Raw genomic sequence first — 18,687 nt, 5'->3', positions numbered from 1 at the left:
AGGCCATAGAAGAGAGCTGGATTGGAAGTGGAGCAACCAGGACTAGAACCAGTGCCCATATGGGATACTGGCACTGCAGGCAGCAGTTTTGCACACTATCACAGCACCAGCCCCCAAATTTGCCTTTCTTAACTGTCGTGTGTGTGTGTATAATATATATATATATATGTATATATATATATAAAGGTAGGGCTTTAACCTGCTGTGCCACAGCACCAGCCCCATTTCTTTCTTTTTTTTTTTTTAAATCCATGCATATGATGGGTCTTTTTAAAGTTCATGGAAGAATGTGTATTATGAAAAATATAAGCATGATTTTTAATTTTTTGTGCCAAAAACATATTCTTTTTTCATAAACTTTTTTTTTTTTTTTTTTTTTTTGACAGGCAGAGTGGATAGAGAGAGAGACAGAGAGAAAGGTCTTCCTTTTTTTTTTTTTTTTTTTTGCCGTTGGTTCACCCTCCAATGGCCGGCTGCGGCCGGCGCATCACGCTGATCCGAAGCCAGGAGCCAGGTGCTTCTCCTGGTCTCCCATGCGGGTGCAGGGCCCAAGCACCTGGGCCATCCTCCACTGCCTTCCCAGGCCATAGCAGAGAGCTGGCCTGGAAGAGGGGCAACCGGGATAGAATCCGGCGCCCCAACCGGGACTAGAACCTGGTGTGCCGGTGCCGCAAGGCGGAGGATTAGCCTGTTAAGCCACAGCGCCGGCCTTTTTTTTCATAAACTTTTAAAAATACCCCTATTCTTAATGCATTTTCTTTTAGGCCCTGTTTTGATTTTTATTTCTTACATTTAAGTCCTTGTTCCTTATTGTGATATTTGAATGTGGCCCATTTTTCTTCAGTTAAGAATTATGCTTAGCTGAACATGAACTAAAGATGAGGAGTGGGCATTTGACCTAGCAGTTACGACGCCCCCATCCCACGTCTGAGTACCTGGGGGCATTTCCCAGCTGCTGTTCCTTACTCTAGCTTCCCACCAGTACTGACCCTGCGTAGCAGCAATAATGACTCAAGAAGTTGAATTCCTGCCTCCCATGTGGAAGACTTGGATTGCATTCCAAGTTTCTGGTTCCAAACCCAGATTGTTGGCTATTGCAGGCATTACATTACACCTCTCGGAAAAAAAAAAAAAAAAAGAAAAGAAAAAGTAAGGAAATGGTCCAAAAATTCACCCAAAAGAATAAGCAAATAAAACTTTCAGAAAATCTGAAGGCCGGCGCCACAGCTTACTAGGCTAATCCTCCACCTGCGCCGCCGGCACCCCAGGTTCTAGTCCCAGTTGGGGCGCCAGATTCTGTCCCGGTTGCTCCTCTTCCAGTCCAGCTCTCTGCTGTGGCCCAGGAGTGCAGTGGAGTTTGGCCAAGGTCCTTGGGCCCCTGCACCCACATGGGAGACCAGGAGGAAGCACCTGGCTCCTGGCTTCAGATTGACACAGCCTTAGCGGCCATTTGGGGAGTGAACCAACGGAAGGAAGACTTTTCTCTCTGTCTCTCTCTCTCTCACTGTCTAACTCTGCCTGTGGGGGGAAAAAAAAAAGAAAATCTGGAAAGAATATTAGTTCCCTTGTATTTCAAAACATATTACAGAAGTGGAAAGAAGTACAAGTTCTAGGGCCAGCACTATGGTGCAACAGGTTAAAGCCCTGGCCTATAGTGCCAGCATCCCATATGGGCGCCGAGTCCCAGCTGCTCCACTTCTGATTCAGCTCTCTGCTAGGGCCTGGGAAAGCAGTGGAAGATGGCCCAAGTCCTTGGGACCTGAACCCATGTGGGAGACCCGGAAGAAGCTCCTGGCTCCGGATCAGCTCAGCTCGGGCTGTTGCTGTAATTTGGGAGGGAACTAGTGGATGGAAGACCTCTTTCTCTCTGTTTCTACCTCTCTCTGTAACACTTTCAAATAAATAAATAAATAAAATTGCAAGTTCTGGTGCAGTGGCAGCAAGGTGCCCTGGAATGCCCTAGAGTAAGCCCAGTGTGTACAGCATACTGCATCCATGATAAGATCAAAGGGGAAGGAAAGAATTCAGCAGTGCTGATCAGTGGTATTAAGAAACAACTCAGCTTCCAGCCTTGCCTAAGTCATACACCAGTATAAATTCCCATTGAATGACAAAGTTAGGTATGTACACACAGATAAGACCATAAATTCCAGTATCCAGTTTTAACAAATTTTCATGGCATGATGACTGCTATTTACTTCTAAGAATTTAGAAGGTTAAAAAAAGGAGTCGGGGGCCGGGTGCTGTGTCATAGTGGGTAAAGCCACCGACTGAGACACAGGCATCCTATGTAGGCACTGGTTCAAGTCCCGGCTGCTCCACTTCCAATCCTGCTCCCTGCTAAAGCACCTGAGAAATCAGCGGAAGATGGCCCAAGTGTTTGGGCCCCTGCACCCACATGGGAGACCCAGAAGTAGCTCCTGGCTCTGGATTGGCCCAGTTCCTGCCTTTGTAGCCATTTGGGGAATGAACCAGTGAGTGGAAGATCTCGCTGTCTCTCTCTCTGTGACTGCCTTTCAAATAAGTAAATATTTTTTTAAAAGAAAGGCATCTTAAAAAAAAAAAAAAAGATTTACTTATTTGAAAGGCAGAGTGACAGAGAGAGGGAGGGAGATCCTCCATCCACTGATTAACTTCCCAACTCCCCAAAGAGCCACAACAGCTAGGGCTACACCAGGCCTACACCAGGAGCCAGGATCTGTGTCTCCCACCTGTATGGCAGGAACCCAAGTACTTGGGCCATTTTCCAGTCCTTTCTCAGGCACATTAGCAGGGAGCTGGAATTGAAAGTGGGGCAGCCACGACTAGAACCAGTACTCCAATACTGGAAGCCAGCATTACAAGCAGTGACTTAACCTGCTATGCCAACGACAGCCTCTCTATTTGATTCTTACCCTTTAAAATGTTGACTACGAAGGCAAATTATATCAAAAACAGAGATAACTATAAAAACAAACAAGAAAAACTACAAATGCTGAGTATACAAAGAGGAGTGACAGTGGGTGCTGCAGTCTTTTTGCTCCTGTATATGTTGTAGCACCTTACAGTACTTTTATGTTGAGGGTCCGGAGGCATGGCATTTGACACGTGTGTATACATGTTGATGTCAAGTTATGAATGGCTTGTTTTGCTTTACTGTTTCATGTTCTAACACAGGCAAAGTTGGCAGAGTGAAAGGAGAACTTCTTTACCATCCTTTGAGATGCTGAGCTGTGGAGAGGAAGAGGATGATGAAACAGAGCTCTCCTCCAGCTCCGAGGAGGTGGGAGATGGCAGTGCCCAGAAAGAAGAGGGAGGTTGCCATGATGCCGAGTATGCGAAGCCACACAAAAATCAGGTGATTTGCGCATGCCAGAGTTTCTTCTTTACATGTACCCTGATGGAGTAAGGATTTTCTTTTCTCTATTCTGCATTTGATGGCTTTTGCTCCAGTATTTAGTATCATTTTAACCTGGCTATTCTAAAATTTAAACTTCTTTCCTTTATGTTTCAAAGACAAAGAAAAAAAATCTTCATATTCTTACTGTAGATTTCCCTCAGAAGTTCATAATACTGTCCTTTTTTTTTTTTTTTTTTTAAGATTTATTTATTATTTATTTGAAAACCAGAGTTACAGGGAGGCAGAGCCCGAGGTCTTCCATCCACTGATTCACTCCCCAAATGGCTGCAACAGCCAGTGCTGGGGCAGGCTGAAGCTGGGAGCCAGGAGCTTCTTCCAGGTCTCCCATGCGAGTGCAGGGGCCCAAGGATTTGGTGCTTTCCCAGGCCATAGCAGAGAGCTGAATTGGAAGTGGAGCAGCTGGGACTTGCACCAGCGCCCATATGTGATGATGGCACTATGGGTGGCAGCTTTACCCACTATGCCACAGCGCTGGCTCCCTGTCCTTTTCTTTGACCCTCTAAACTAGTTTTCCTATCCCTTATCCAAGATCAGTCTGCACATTGAAACCTTTCTTCAAATTCTTGCCTGAGAAGGGGAATGTCACCCCATGTCTCTCAATAGTAGCTGACATTTTTTGATGCCTACTAGAAATGTGCAACTCCATCTGTAGCCCTAGGTGAGTTTAACTAAGCTGGCCTCTAAGTGTGAGGGGTTCCATTCATTGCCCTTATGATGCATGGAAACCCAAGGCACAGAGCGGTTGAAGGAGCTGCACTTTTCCATTGTTAGCCGCTCCACTAATCCTACATTGTTGTTTTTTATTTATTGTTTTAAATTAAAAACAGAGAGAGGTCTTCTATCTGCTGATTTACTTTTTTTTCTTGTTAAAGATTTTATTTATTTATTTATTGACAGACAGAGTGGACAGTGAGAGAGAGAGACAGAGAGAAAGGTCTTCCTTTGCCGTTGGTTCACCCTCCAATGGCCACCGCGGCCTGTGCGCTGTGGCCGGCGCACCGCATTGATCCGAAGGCAGGAGCCAGGTGCTTCTCCTGGTCTCCCATGGGGTGCAGGGCCCAGGCACTTGGGCCATCCTCCACTGCACTCCCTGGCCACAGCAGAGAGCTGGCCTGGAAGAGGGGCAACCGGGACAGAATCCGGCGCCCCGACCAGGACTAGAACCCGGTGTGCCGGCGCCGCAAGGTGGAGGATTAGCCTATTGAGCCACAGCGCCAGCTTTTTAATTTATTTGAAAGTCAGAGTTACACGGAGAGAGAAGGAAAGGCAGAGAGAGAGAAAGAGAGAGAGAGGTCTTGAAGCCGCTGGTTCACTCACCAGTTGACTGCAACAGCCGGAGCTGGGCTGATCTGAAGCCAGGAGCCAGGAGCTTCTTCCGGGTCTCCCATGTGGAGAACCTGGACCATCTTCAGTTGCTTTCCCAGGCCATAACAGAAAGCTGGATTGAAAGTAGAGCAGCCGGGACTCAAACCAGCACCCATATGGGATGCTGGCGCTGCAGGCTGCGGCTTTACTTGCTACGCCACAGCGCCAGCCCCTGATTCACTTCTAAATCCTTGTAACAGTTAGGGCTGGACCTGGCCAAAACAAGGGTCCAGGAACTCAGTCTGGGTCTCCCATTTGAGTGTCAGGGACCAAACTACTTGAATCATTACTGCTGCCTCCATGGTCCTCATTAGCTGGAAAGGAAGTAGAGCTGGGACTTGGATCCCAGCACTGTGATACGACATATGGGGCAGCCCAAGTAGTGTCTTGACCACTGCACCAGATGCTCAAACCCTATTCCTGAGTTTTAAGCTATGCGCCTATGGTTTTGGAAACTGGATAATGCCATTTCTTTAATAGCAGGAGGTAGTACCTTAATCTTTCTTCTTTTTTCACCTTCGTATATCATGTGTTATCCATCATGACTGGACATGCAGACTTCCTACATTAATATTATTTATGGACATGAGATGTTTATAAACTATATATTTTATATTGTATATTATATACACAATATATGTAATACATTAATATGATATAGGAATTTTATATATTATATTTTGTAAATATATTGTTATATATTCATACATAAACTACATTAATATATTGATTATCCTCTACTGCATTCAGTCATATTTTAAGGAATATGTATATTTCATAAATGAACTACTAATTTCCTTTTTTTAAGATTTAGTTATTTATTTGAAAGGCAGAGTGACGGAGTTGGAGGGCGGTGGGGGTGGAGGAGCTCAGTTGTCCATCCTCTGGTTTTCTCCAGGCTGACCAGGTTGAGTCAGGAGCCTGGAATTTCATCTGCATCTCCATGTGGATGTTGGGGCCATCGTCCACTGCTTTTCCAGGCACATTAGCACAGAGCTGGATTGGAGGCAGAGCAGCCAGGACTTGAACTGGTGCTCTGATATGGGATGCTGGCGTCATGGTTGGCAGCTTAACCTGCCAGCTCCTAAACTGTTAATTCTGCACATTAAAGTCTGTATATGTTAGAATGAAGTCTGTCTACACAAGGAGTGCCAGAACAAATTCTGCCCAGAGCACTGAGAGTGCTGCTGCACGGCTCTGGAACGCCTGGGTGAAGTCCTGCTGTTCCTTAGCTGTGTAGTTTCTGGCCATAACTTTGAACCAATGTCACACTGAGAGAAGAAAGATGTAGGATTGGCCCTACAGAGCCTCCTTTGTCATTCAAAGTACCAACTTTTTTTTTTTAAGATTTATTTATTTTTTTATTTATTTTTAAAGGCAGAATTGTGGAGGCAGAGAGAGGTCTTCCATCTGCTGGTTCACTCCCCAAATGGCCGTGACAGCTGGAGCTGGGCCGATCCAAAGCTTCTTCCAGGTTGCCCATGCGGGTGCAGGGGCCCGAGGACTTGGGCCATCTTGTACTGCTTTTCCAGGCCATAGCAGCGAGCTGCCTCAGAAGTGGAGCAGCTATGACTTGAACTGGCTCCCATATGGATGCTGGCACTGCAGGTGGTGGCTTTACCCGCTATGCCACAGTACCAGCCCCACAAACCTTTTTTTTTTTTTTTTTTCTTTTAAGGCAAATCTGTCATAGTTATTTTAAAATTTTGGAAGTAGAAAGTGATGTGAGGGTACTTAAGGGGACAGCGTTGTGGCACAGTGGGTTCAGCCACTGCTTGTAATGCAGGCATCCCATGTTGGAGAACAAGTTTGAGTCTCCAGATGCTTGGCTTCCAATCCAGCTCTCTGCTAATGCTGCTGGGAAGTGGTACGTACTGGTTCCTGTTGCCTTCCTGGAGACCAGGATAGAATTCCAGGCTCCTGGCTTGTTGTGGCCATTTGAGGAGTGAACCAACAGATGGAAGATCTCTCTGTCACTCTGCCTTTCAAATAAATAAATAGTAAAAAAGAAAGTTTGTGGGGATGAGGGGAGCTGGCATTTGGCTGGTGTTTAAGAGCAGTTGGCATAAAAGGAAGGAAGGTCTCTTTAGGTCCTATATCTCATACCAGAGTCCCTGTGTTCTAGTCCTGGCTTTGCTTCCAATTCCAGCTCCCTGTTAATGTACACCTGGGAAGCAGCAGGTGATGCCGCAAGTAATTGGATTCCTGTCAACCACATGGGGGACCCAGATTGAGTTCTGGGCTGCTGACTTTGCTCTAGCCCAGTCCTTGCAGTTATAGGTGTATGGGGAGAGAACTAGCAAATGGAAGATCTATTGTCTGTCTCTCCGCATTTCAAATAAAAATTTTTAAAGTTCGTGTACAATGGAATTAGAAATATGAATTTTGGTGCAAAACCATTTTGAAATCTGCAGTTTTTCATGTTTTTTTTTTTCATGAACTTTTTGAAGACCTCTTATGAAACATTAGTGTTTTCTTTCTCCAGAATGAATATTGACATTTTTCATTCTCTTTTTTATTATTGTTAAATAGAACATCACAGATTAGGTTAAAATCTTTATTTTTCACCCTGAACCTCCCTTGCCCCTTAAAAGCCATCTTCTCTTGGATTTGGAGTACATTCTAGAAGTCTATGTTTATTTTCTCTTATAACAAGTAAGTGTAAGTAAACAACAGTCCTGTATTTTTAAATTCTATAAAGGTCACTTTACTGAACCAATGATTCCACTTCTTTGCATTTTCTCTTAGCATTCCTGTTTTGACATCAATCCTTAATTTATTGACCTACTCACGTATTGATGGACACTTAGGTTGTTTCCTTGTGTGTGTCTGATGCATGTACCAGGGTGTGTTGGACCACGCTGGATGTTGCCAAATTGTCCTAAAAAGAATTGTTCCAATGTACTGTCAGTGTGTGTATGCTAATCTCCATGTTTCTCTACTACTACCCAGACAAAAGGAAAGTCCATCCCCCTGTATAGCCCAGGATCCAAAGGTTGAGTTGCACTGATTGACAGCCATTGAAAGATTTCATTATCACCTGCACATTATCCTTGCCAAGAACAGCTGGCATGAATGAAGATAGAAGGGGATTTCAGTTTGCCACAGTCTTGGTGTTTTTTGGTGGAGGAGATAATAGGAGAAAATGTGTTTATGCTATGTGAAGCAGTTTATATGTACCATCTCATCCACTCCACATACCTGAGACATGTATGTAAAGAATCAGGATGATTGACTCATCCAGCATCAGCCAACCAAGCATCCAGTGGCAGAGACAAGATTCAGACCAGGATGACCAGTGTCCCTGTTGAGAATTAAAATTTGTGTTTGTAGTTCTCAGGTCTAGCAAGAATATTTCTTAGACTTAAGTCTTTCATTTTTAATTGACCAAGTATCCCTGAGTTTGCTAGGGTATTCAAAAAGTTAATGGAACATGGAATTAAAAAATAATGTAGGGGTTGGCATTGTGGCACAATGGGCTTGGTTGCTGCTTGTGATACTGGCATCCCATATGAGAGTGCTGGTTCAGGTCCTGGCTCCCCCACCCCCAATCCAGCTTCCTGTTAATGTGCTTAAGAAGGCAATAGAAGATGGCCCAAGTACTCAGGCCCCTGCCAGCCCAGGGGGAGACCCAGATGGAGTTCCTGGATCCTGGCTTCAGCCCAGCCCATCCCTGGGTATTGCAACTATTTGGGGAGTAAGCTAGTGAATGGAAGATCTTTCTCTCCCTCTCCCTCTGTCATTCTGGCTTTTAAATAAATAAATACATCTCTTTTAAAAAGGTAATGAAAAATTTCCACGAACTTTTTGAAGCCCTTGATATAATATTATTTAAAATATATATCACTGGGGCCAGGTTGTGGTGCAGCAGGTTAAGCTGCCCCCTGTGATGCCAGCATCCCATATAAGCAACAGTTTGAGTCCCGGCTGCTCCACTTCCAATCCAGCTCCCTACTAATATGCATAGGAAAGCAGCAAAAGGTGGCCTGAGTGCTTGGGCCCCTGTACCCATGTGGGAGACCTGGGTAGAATTCCAGGCTCCTAGCTTTGGCCAAGCTGAGCCCTGGCTTTGTGGCCATTTAGGTAGTGAATCAGTGGATCAAAGATCTCACTGTCTGTCTCTTCTTTTCTCTCTGTCACTATGCTTTTCAAATAAAATAGAATAGAATAAAATAAAATAAAAATATAAAACATTAAATAAAATAATCCCTAAATATATCTTTGAAAAGGTTGATGTGTGGAGCATAAAAAGAACGGTATTTAATCACTAATCAATAGTACCAGCTCTGAAAGTGATGTTGCCCATGGAGGTTCATTTTAATTTCTTAAAAAATATGAGATTGTCTTTCTTATATTTATTGCAGATATTCTGTATTCTGAAGTAATTTATACTTTTAGCCTTTTTGTGAGGTCATTCATACTTCTCTGAAGCAGACAATTATTTACTATTAAGATAAGCAAAACTATATTAAGGAAATAGACCAACCATTCAGAGCCTGAGTTCATGTCCCACCTTCTCTACCTCTCAGACGTGTGGCTTAGGGAAATCAGGTAACCTCTCTGCACCTCAGTTTCTTCAACCCGTGAAGGACTATATCTGGGAGGAGCTGTCTGGGCAGATAGATAGCTCAGTATGTATTAATTGAGTGTCTAAGTGAGAACCAGGCATTGTAGTAGGTGCTGGAGACTCTGTGTGAGCCACACAGAATCCAGTTACATGAATGATCAAACTTTTTTTAAAGATTTATTTATTTGAAAGGCAGAGTTCTAGGGAAAGAGGGAAAGACAGAGACAGAGAGAGCCTCCATCTGCAGCCAAAAGCCTGGAACTCCATTCATGTCTCCCATGTGGGTGGCAGGGTCCCAAGGACTTAAGGCCATCTCTGCTGCTTTCCCAAGTGCATTAGCAGGGAGGTGGATCAGAAGTGGAGCAGCTGGGACTTGAACTGGCTGTGTATGGGATGCCAGTGTGTCAGGAAGTGGGTTAGCTCACTGTGCCACAGTACAGGCCCAGCAAGGATCGCAGGTATTAGAAAGGAAAGGCACAGGGTGATGTGGGACCATGCAGCAGGGACCCCACCCTTTTTAGGAGGCCGAGAGTGTACCAGTGAAAGGATAGGAAGTAGTTGTGGCCTGATCTTGTTCCCTCTTAGGTGACTTGATTATTGTACCTGACACTTTTCTAGGTTTTATTTTGTATCCTCTTAGGTTCAGTAACTTCACCAGAATTTATTGTGGTATTTATTATTTTTTATCCATTTTCCTCCTGAAATTTGTCTGTAATTTAATTCTGCAGACATAGATTTATCTCCCATTTTTGTTTTGAGGGGATTTCTTTCCCTATTTTATCTTTGCATAACTGAATAATTACATTATTTATTCTGTTCTCCTTTGGGAATATTAGTTGGATTGTCTTAATTTGTCTTCTATATGTCTAATATTTTCTTTGATAACTTGTCCCTCTTTTTTCTATGTCACTTTAAAAAAAAAGATTTATTTGAAAGAGTTACACAGAGAGCTCTTGCATCCCCTGGTTCACTGTCCAAATGACCTCAGCTGCAGTAGCTGGGCCAGGCCGAAGCCAGGAGCCAGGAGCTTCTTCTGGATCTCCTATGTGGGTGGCATGAGCCCAAACACTTGGGCTATATTGTGCTGCTTTCCCAGGCATGTTAGCAGGGATCTGGATTGGAAATACAGAGCTGGGGCTCTGCTGTGCCACAACACTGGCCCATTTATGTCACTTCTTGTGATTTTTTTTTTTTTGGGGGGGGAGGGTGTGTGTGTACTTCCTGCATTTCTCTCTGAGCACTTTGCTCACTGCATTTTATTGTTTCTAGTAACTCGTCCTTCTGTATTGATTGCACTTTTCCTTTTTTTAAAAAAATTTATTTTATTTATTTAAAGACAGTTACAGAGAGAGGTAGAGACAGAGAGAGAGGTCTTCCATCCGCTGGTTCACTCCCCAGATGGCTGCAACAGCCAGAGCTGCGCCGATCTGAAGCCAGGAGCCAGGAGCTTCTTCCAGGTCTCCCACGCAGGTGCAGGGGCCCAAGGACTTGGGCTGTCTTCTTTTTGTTACACAAGTAATACATGGATACACATTTCTTTTTCTTTTTTCTTTTTTCTTTTTGACAGGCAGAGTGGATAGTGAGAGAGAGAGACAGAAAGATCTTCCTTTTTGCCGTTGGTTCACCTTCCAATGGCCGCTGCGGCCTGCGCATCGCGCTGATCCGAAGCCAGGAGCCAGGTGCCTCTCCTGGTCTCCCATGCGGGTGCAGGGCCCAAGCACTTGGGCATCCTCCACTGCCTTCCCGGGCCATAGCAGAGAGCTGGCCTGGAAGAGGGGCAACTGGGATAGAATCCGGCGCCCCAACCAGGACTAGAACCCGGTGTGCTGGCACCGCAAGGCAGAGGATTAGCCTGTTAAGCCACGGCGCCGGCCAGATACATATTTCTTATAGAACCTTTGATACTGTACATAAACAAAAGTCCTTCCTGAAACTCTGTCCTCTCTATTCCAGTCCTCCCCTCTCCTGGAGAAGCCTCTGTTGTCAGTGTGATATCTGTTTTATTATTACTCTTTTTTTTTTTTTGGGCTGCAAGTAATGGAATAGATAAACATAAGGATTCAATAGTAGACATTTAACTCTCTGCCATCATAAAGCCAAGAGGCAGAGGACTAGAAAATTGTTTGAGCTGCTTCTGAAGCCTGGCATTGTAAAGTCCTTTGGCCTCCTCTTCAGGGTCACAGGTGTTTACCGCAGTTCCTGGCCCCAGAGCAGAAAGGAAGAGGTGGGGGAGGGTCTTCTCATCAGGCTGCTCTGTTTTTATTGTGATTGTGAGAAACATTTTTCCTGGAAACATCCCAGCATGCGGTTCACTGGGCACACTCCCATCCCTTAAACAACCATTGGCTTAAGGGGATAGAATTACCATGAATCAAGCGCTGAGGCTGTGCCCATTTGTAGTGAACAAAATCAGGATCTCTTAGCAGGAAACCAAGGAGGGAGCTGGTTGCTGGGAGGGCAGTGTAGCAGTGGCAGCCACAGCATGCATTCTTCTGCAATCTCTCCATCTGCATTTATATACCTACAAACATACATACGTGTGCAGGTAGAAGTTTCCACTGTCGGTTTATTCTACCAGTGTGAACATCTCTGTGTGAACTTGGCCCCCACTGGGAGCAATAGAAGGCCAGGATAGCAGGCGACGCATCAGGCTGTCACTCCAGCCAATGTATAATGACTTCTAACTTCTAGTGCTAGGGTCTCCTGGGCAGCAGGTGAGGAGGTGTGGATGCACAAACCCAGCTTATGCATCCTAATGTGACCAAGTCAGGGGGGAGGTCTCGCATGTCCTTGGACGTAAGAAGTTCCCAGTGCAGGCCCCAGCAGTCCCTCTGCCTTATGGATCAAAACCGCTCCTTGTAGACTTGGTCCTTGGTTCGGTTCGCTGCCCGTACTTCTTGGAAACTTTCCCCACAGTGGAGCCAGAGCCTTGTGTGCTACATCTCTAGTGACTGTGCAGTGGATTGTGTGTGGGAGGGGGGGGAGGCAGGTATCTGGAAAGGTGCTGTGCAGTTCTGGGCTGGATCCTGTGCGTCACTGGAGTTAATCACTCGGTGGCCTTACAGTCACATCACACATACAGTCACAAGATTCTGGACTCTGTAGCCTCTGTAGCGTCCTTGCATTTTTGTCAGGTTTCCCAGCATCTTGTTTTCATTTCCAAGTAATAGAAGGCTTCTGATATCAGATTGGCTTTATAAGCTCTTGAACTTTAAATGTGTGAAGTTATAGAATACATAGCCTTTTGCTTCTATGTTGTCAGTAGCATATGATTTAAAATACATACTATTGTCCTGAGTCCAGGAATAGATTCAGACTCTATAAGTGAGCTTAATTAATTTTGCCTATTCTGAAAAGGAGATGAATTTAATCAGAGTATGCATTCTTTGGGGTTCTAGAGAGTCTTCAGTTTCATGTGTAGCCATGTTGATTCATTTGTGTTTCTGTGTAATATCCCATTTTGCAACTATACCATTCAATTATTTGCCTCTGACAGATACTTGGTTTCCAGTTATAGGCTCTCAGGAGTAGTGCTACTGAGGACTTTGATGGATGTGTCCTTTGATGTCCATACTTCTGGTGGTGTACACTGAGGGTTGGGATATACATGAGCTACCTCAGTACCAGTAGGTTCTACCAAGTAGTTTTCCATACAGGGTGTCTTCAGGATGCCATTTGAGTCTCTGATCAGTGTTACATTTCCTCAATGATAGTGAACAGCTTAATATGTCTTTGACAGGGTGAGCAGGGAGTTTGTTTCTGAAAGATAAAAAGCCAGGGGTCATTTGTTTTCTTCCTTCAAATGATGACTAGATTGACAGACCTGTCTGCTGCTCCTGAGTGGGGTCACCTTGAAGGCCATGTGTGCAGGGCTTGGTGGACCTCGTGGCCTTAGCTGTTGGCTCTGAAATACCCCCTCTCACAGTTATATTGCTGGTGGTTGCCACTACCTTCCTGCCAGCCCGTGGGGTGGCCCTCCATTGCCTGTAGCACAGTGTAGTAAGCTAAGCAGATTGCGGAAGCAAGATTTTACCAAAGATTCAGGGTGGCAGACAGGAAGCCAACCCCAAGAGCTCTGATCCTAGTTTACCCTGATCTTCCTCTTGGGCAGCCTCTATCCCTGCTCCTTGCTGTTAGAAGTGTTCTTCCTTGTCAGTGACAGACCCATTCCTGCCCGGGGTCTCTGAGGGACACCTCTGTGGCTGTTACCATTTCCGACTCCCACATGGGAGTAGCTCACAGAGAGAGGGGTTCTGTTCCCAGGAAGCCACATGTACAGTAGACTCACCTGGTCAGCACACGTGATAGGCCTTGAGCCACACAAGTGCCTGGATGAAGCTTCTCCCAGCAGGTCAGCCATTCTTGTCCCATGGACAAGTGAGTAACAGTGTCAGTAGCACTGATCAGGTATTACTGGTCACTACTGCACCAGGTAAGATGGTGTTGGGTGCTGTGCTGAGCTCCCCAGCAGGAATGAGGAAGGGAAGCTTCCCCGGGCAGCAGGGGTGGGATGTGAAGCCTTGTACGGCCTCAGCAAAAGCTGGATGGCAATGCCTTTGCCAGCCAATCAGGCTTTTCCCAGGCCTGAAGGCTCATCTGGCCCCACCAGTGTAGGCTTTTGTGTCTCAAGGAGGAAAACACCTTAGTTGCTTAGGGCTAGGGATAGCAGTAGAAAGAATGTGAAAGAAGACCTTTGAGTTTGTTAGGAGGACATTTTATACTGGTGACATTTGCCATGTATTTACTCCTCCTTTGTCTTTTGTAATAACAGAAGGTGCTTTTGTCACAGTGGGTGGACAGTGACGACGATGAAAATCCGTGTGAGCCAGATGGATTTCCAGGCTCACCTCCTGCACCACAGTATGCACAACGGAAAGGTAAGCAACCAACCAAAAAGCAAATAACTTCAAAACGTAAGAGCAGTTTGTTGCCATAAGCAATGGTGACTTTGGGGGGATGCAGGCATCTCCCCTCCATACTGTGGCTCTATGATGTTTTAACTAGGATTATATTTTAAAATTTATTTTCATTGAAAATAAGCACTCAGTCAGTTGCCCCAAGTACAGGGTGCTCACAGCCCCTGTTGTCTGCTCCCTGAGCTGTGAGGGGACCCATGACCAGGGTGGGGGGAAGAGGGTTCCTGGCTCTGCCATGAAGCTCTGCCTGTACCTTTCCTCGGCTTCCTGGTGCCTGGTGCTCCCTGGAATGAGTGGATAAGATCATCTGTCCAGTCTTCCATGCTGGGCCCAGGGCGAGGGCTGTTAGGTGAGTGGGTGGGTGGAGGTATTTCCAATTCAGTTCTGTACGTGAGCATTACCAGTCCTTATGTATTTTATTTGGCACAATGAGAGAGAGAAGGCAGCACATTATGGCATGGTAGGACACAGTTTTCAGTTTCCCAAGAGGTACCTTACATCTAGGAAGTGAGAGAGCCTGACACATAGTGAGCAAAAGGAAACTCCTTTATCAGGGCCCTTGGAGCTGCCTGGGCTCCAGAAACTCTTAGACTTTGTGACTGGAAGACAGAATGCTAGCCTAGTAACACTGGAATATTGAATCCATGTAAAAAGTGTATCTCTTCTTTAATTAGAGAAGAAATATCTGTCTTTGCAAAAAAAAAAAAATCGAATACAAATCTTATACTCCCATAGATGATGATTTTTAGCAGTTTTAAGTATGTGTATATAAGATACATACTATTTTGTTACCTGCCTTTTTTCTTCTCTTCTTTTTCTTCCTTCCTCCCCCCCCCCCCTCTCTCATTTATATATTTGAAAGGCATAGTGACAGAAAACAGAAAAAGATCTTCCATCCACAGGTTCACTCCACAATGACCACAATGGCTAGGTGGTGGGCCAGGCTGAAACCAGGAGTCTGAAATGCCATCCAGGTCTCCCACATGGGTGGCAGGGGCCCAAGCACCTGAGCCATCTCATGCTGCCTTCCCAGGTGCAGATGCGTTAGCCAGAAGATAGATTGTAAGCAGAATAGCCAGGAATCAATTCAGCACTCTGATATAAGATGCAGGTGTCCCAAGTGATGGTTTAACTGACCCACTGTGCCACACAGTATCCCCTGTCTCTTTCATCTCACAGTGCATCCTAAAGATCTTCCTATGTCTGTGTGGCCTCTTCCTCTGTTTTCTTTCTTTCTTTTTTTTTTTTTTTAAGATTTATTTATTTATTTGAAAGAGTTATACAGAGAGAGGAGAGGCAGAGAGAGAGAGGTCTTCCATCCGCTGGTCCATTTCCAATTGGCCACAATGGCTGGAGCTGCGCTGATCCAAAGCCAGGAGCCTCTTTGTCTCCCATGCGGGTGCAGGGGCCCAAGGACTTGGGCCATCTTCCACTGCTTTCTTAGGCCATAGCAGAGAGCTGGATCAGAAGTGGAGCAGCAGGACTAGAACCAGCATATAGGATGCCGACACTGCAGGTGGGGTTTTACCCACTACACCACAGCACCGGCCCCCCTCTGTTTTATGACATCTCTGCTAGGTGGCCTGATGTGTCACCTATAAATCAGGATCCAGTCAAGAGACAGAACTCAAAAGTAACTAAAGAGAGAAAATTTAATGTAGGAAATCTTCAAAAAGTTCATGAAAACTGGACGTTAGGCTAAAACTCACAAGGATTTTAACTTTATTGCACCAAAATAAACTTATCTTTTAATTCAGTTTTCTGTGGATTTTTAAAGAATATTTATTTTAATTTTATTTGAAAGAGAGGCAGAGACACATCTTCATCTGCCCATTTACTCCCCAGATACTTGCAACAGCCAGGACTGGGCCAGGCCAGTGCTAGGAGCCTGGAAGTCCATCCAGGTCTCCCACATGGATGACAGATACCCAAGGACTTGGGCCGTGTTCCGCTGCCTCCCAGAGGGCAGGCACACATTAGCAGGAAGCTGGATCAGAAGCAGAGGAGCCAGGAGTCCAACCAGGCACTCTGATGAGGGATGAGGGCGTTCCAGTGGCGACTAATCCCTGTGTCAGCCATTCATGTCTTTGAACTTTGTGAAGCCTCCTCCAATAAAGAATTATTGATTACAGCAGGATTGCCTACTGAGAGGTAAAGAGAACACTCAAGAACGCAGCACCAGCAGCTGCTCCCTAGGCTGCTGATGCAGTCTCTGAGAGGAGAGAAACCCGGGAGAGCCTTACCCAGAGCTGGTGTCCAGACCTTGTTGGAGAGAGGGTAGCCATGGCCTGCCACAGGCAGTTAAGGTGCTGTCCTCTCAGGTAGGGTGTGTCAAGGGAAGCCACCCATGGGCAGCTGCTGCGGTTGCTGGCCACCAAAAAAAAAAAAAAAAAAAAAAAAAAAGCACAGGGAAAAGAAGTCTAATCCTGAGGCAAATTCTTCTCTCCTGTGTCTCTCCAGCGCCCTCTACCGATGAAGCGTCTGATGCCTCTGGCAGGGATAAAATGTTGTAACAAGCAGGCAGTGACAGGTGGATCCTGAAACATGAGCTTGGAGCACAGGTGCTGGCTGTGCGGGATTGCAGCTCTTGCAGTGGTCCTTGGTTTGTGGAAGGCATTGAAAGGCTCTGGTCACTGGTGGAAAATCTCCATATGTCAAATTCTAATTCTGTGGCCCCGGGCCAGGCCCTCAGCTGTCTTTGCAGCAAGTGCCTGGGGAGTCTGATGTGGGTGATCCACAGACAACATGTCAGGAACCTTTCTGTGGCTCTCAGTGTTCCAGTTTTCCCCTCTGTCATTTCCGGGTGACAAGAAGCATAGTGAAGTGACTGCACCCTTCTTCGACACCGTCTGGGACGGTCTCTCTTGTCAGGTTACAGTAAGGATAAGTGGAATGACACGTGTGTATCCCAGTGCCTTCCCTTAGTCTTCATCCACTCTGTCTTGGCACATGAATACAGAGCTAGATTGGAAGCAGAGTAGCTGGGACTTGAATCAGCACTCCAGTGTGGGACCAGGCATCCCAAGGGTGGCTTAACCTGTGTCACAGTGCCCACCCCCATTAAAACTTTTGACAACAGGAATGTATTTCTGTAAAGGTTGGGACGGTCCCTAGCATGATAATCTTTGCAATAGGATGCCCATGTGGAAGACTTGTGTTGTTTTAATTGTGTGTACTCCTAGCCCATGATAGCATTGCAGAAGGGAAGACTGTGGAAATCTGTGACGGATGAAATAAGGAAATGGGGAAGAAATGTGTACATCAGTCAAAGGAGCAGCACAGACGCACCATACCAAAGAGAACTTGGGTGATGGAAAGCGTAGCTTTGATTTCCATCATATTCTTTTTCTGATAAGTGATAACTAAGATACTAGAGAAATTATTAGTTTCTTGGGGAAAATATTTGAATTTTCCTTTTAAACCGTTTATTATAATTTTGAACATGGACAAAAGTAGAGAGAAGACTGGAATGAACTCCCACCTGCTTATCACCCAGCTTCTGGAACTGCCAGAATTTTCTCTCAATTTTTTTTAAAAGATTTATTTTTATTTATTTGAAAAAGAGTTACAGAGAGGGGTAGAGACAGAGAGAGAGTGGTCCTCCATCTGCTGGTTCACTCCCCAATTGGCTGCAATGGTCAGAGCTGAGCCGATCTGAAGCCAGGAGCTTCTTCTAGGTCTCCGACATGGATGTAGTGGCCCAAGGACTTGGCCATCCTCCACTTCTTTCCCAGGCGCATTAGTGGGGAGCTGGATCAGAAGTGGAGCAGTCAGGAATTGAACCGGCACCCTTATGGGATGCTGGTGCTGCAGACTGATGCTTACCCCACTGCACCACAGCACCAGCCTCAGCATTTTCTCTTTCTTCTTAATTTATTTCCATATTGGCACCACTCTATTTTGTGAAGAATTTAAAGAGGACCTAGAAAACTCCATTAAATTTATAGAAGCAATAAGACCCAATGTAGCATTGTAGGGGATGGTATCAAAACTGTTTTAAGGATGTTATTTATTTTAAGGATGTGAATGTATTATTTATCACTTGAAATGTTCACTCATCAGAAATTATTTAGCGTCCCTACTGTGTATCAGAGATGACAGAGCCATAGGCTCTTCCCCCCACATTCCAATAGTGGAGGAGGGTATGTTCAGCGGACTGTTCTCTGGAACACCAAGGAGTGGAGGTGGGCACAAAGACCAGGGGAGCAGTTAGTGTTGTTTGCCTTAGAGAAGGCGGCAAGGAGAGGAGGTTTCACTGTGCTGGATGTGGAAGAAAAGGGTAGGGTTTTACCAGTTGACAGTCTAAGTTGTCCCGGGACATTTGACCTGATAACAGTTTGCTTAAAAGCAGTTCATCAGGGCTGGCATGGTGGCACCGCAGCAGGTTAGATGCCACTTAGGACACCGTTATCCCATGTGGGCACTGGGTCGAGTCCCAG

At 45.5% G+C, this 18,687-nt stretch overlaps 1 protein-coding gene across 1 annotated transcript in view; it reads left to right on the top strand.

Annotated features, from left to right (window-relative positions):
• LOC133754726 (centrosomal protein of 89 kDa-like) overlaps positions 1 to 18,687 on the top strand; it is a gene marked incomplete at its 3' end in the record, with an annotated part of 72,349 nt that overhangs the window by 19,373 nt on the left and 34,289 nt on the right. Inside the window, exons 6-7 of the mRNA XM_062185169.1 lie at positions 3,157 to 3,337; positions 14,104 to 14,209. Of these exons, the coding sequence (XP_062041153.1) occupies positions 3,157 to 3,337; positions 14,104 to 14,209 (287 nt within the window). The remainder of the gene's footprint in view (positions 1 to 3,156; positions 3,338 to 14,103; positions 14,210 to 18,687) is intronic.

Source organism: Lepus europaeus, unplaced genomic scaffold (assembly GCF_033115175.1).
Source record: "Lepus europaeus isolate LE1 unplaced genomic scaffold, mLepTim1.pri SCAFFOLD_29, whole genome shotgun sequence".
Classification (NCBI taxonomy): domain Eukaryota; kingdom Metazoa; phylum Chordata; class Mammalia; order Lagomorpha; family Leporidae; genus Lepus; species Lepus europaeus.
This window is presented reverse-complemented; position numbering and strand designations above follow the sequence as displayed.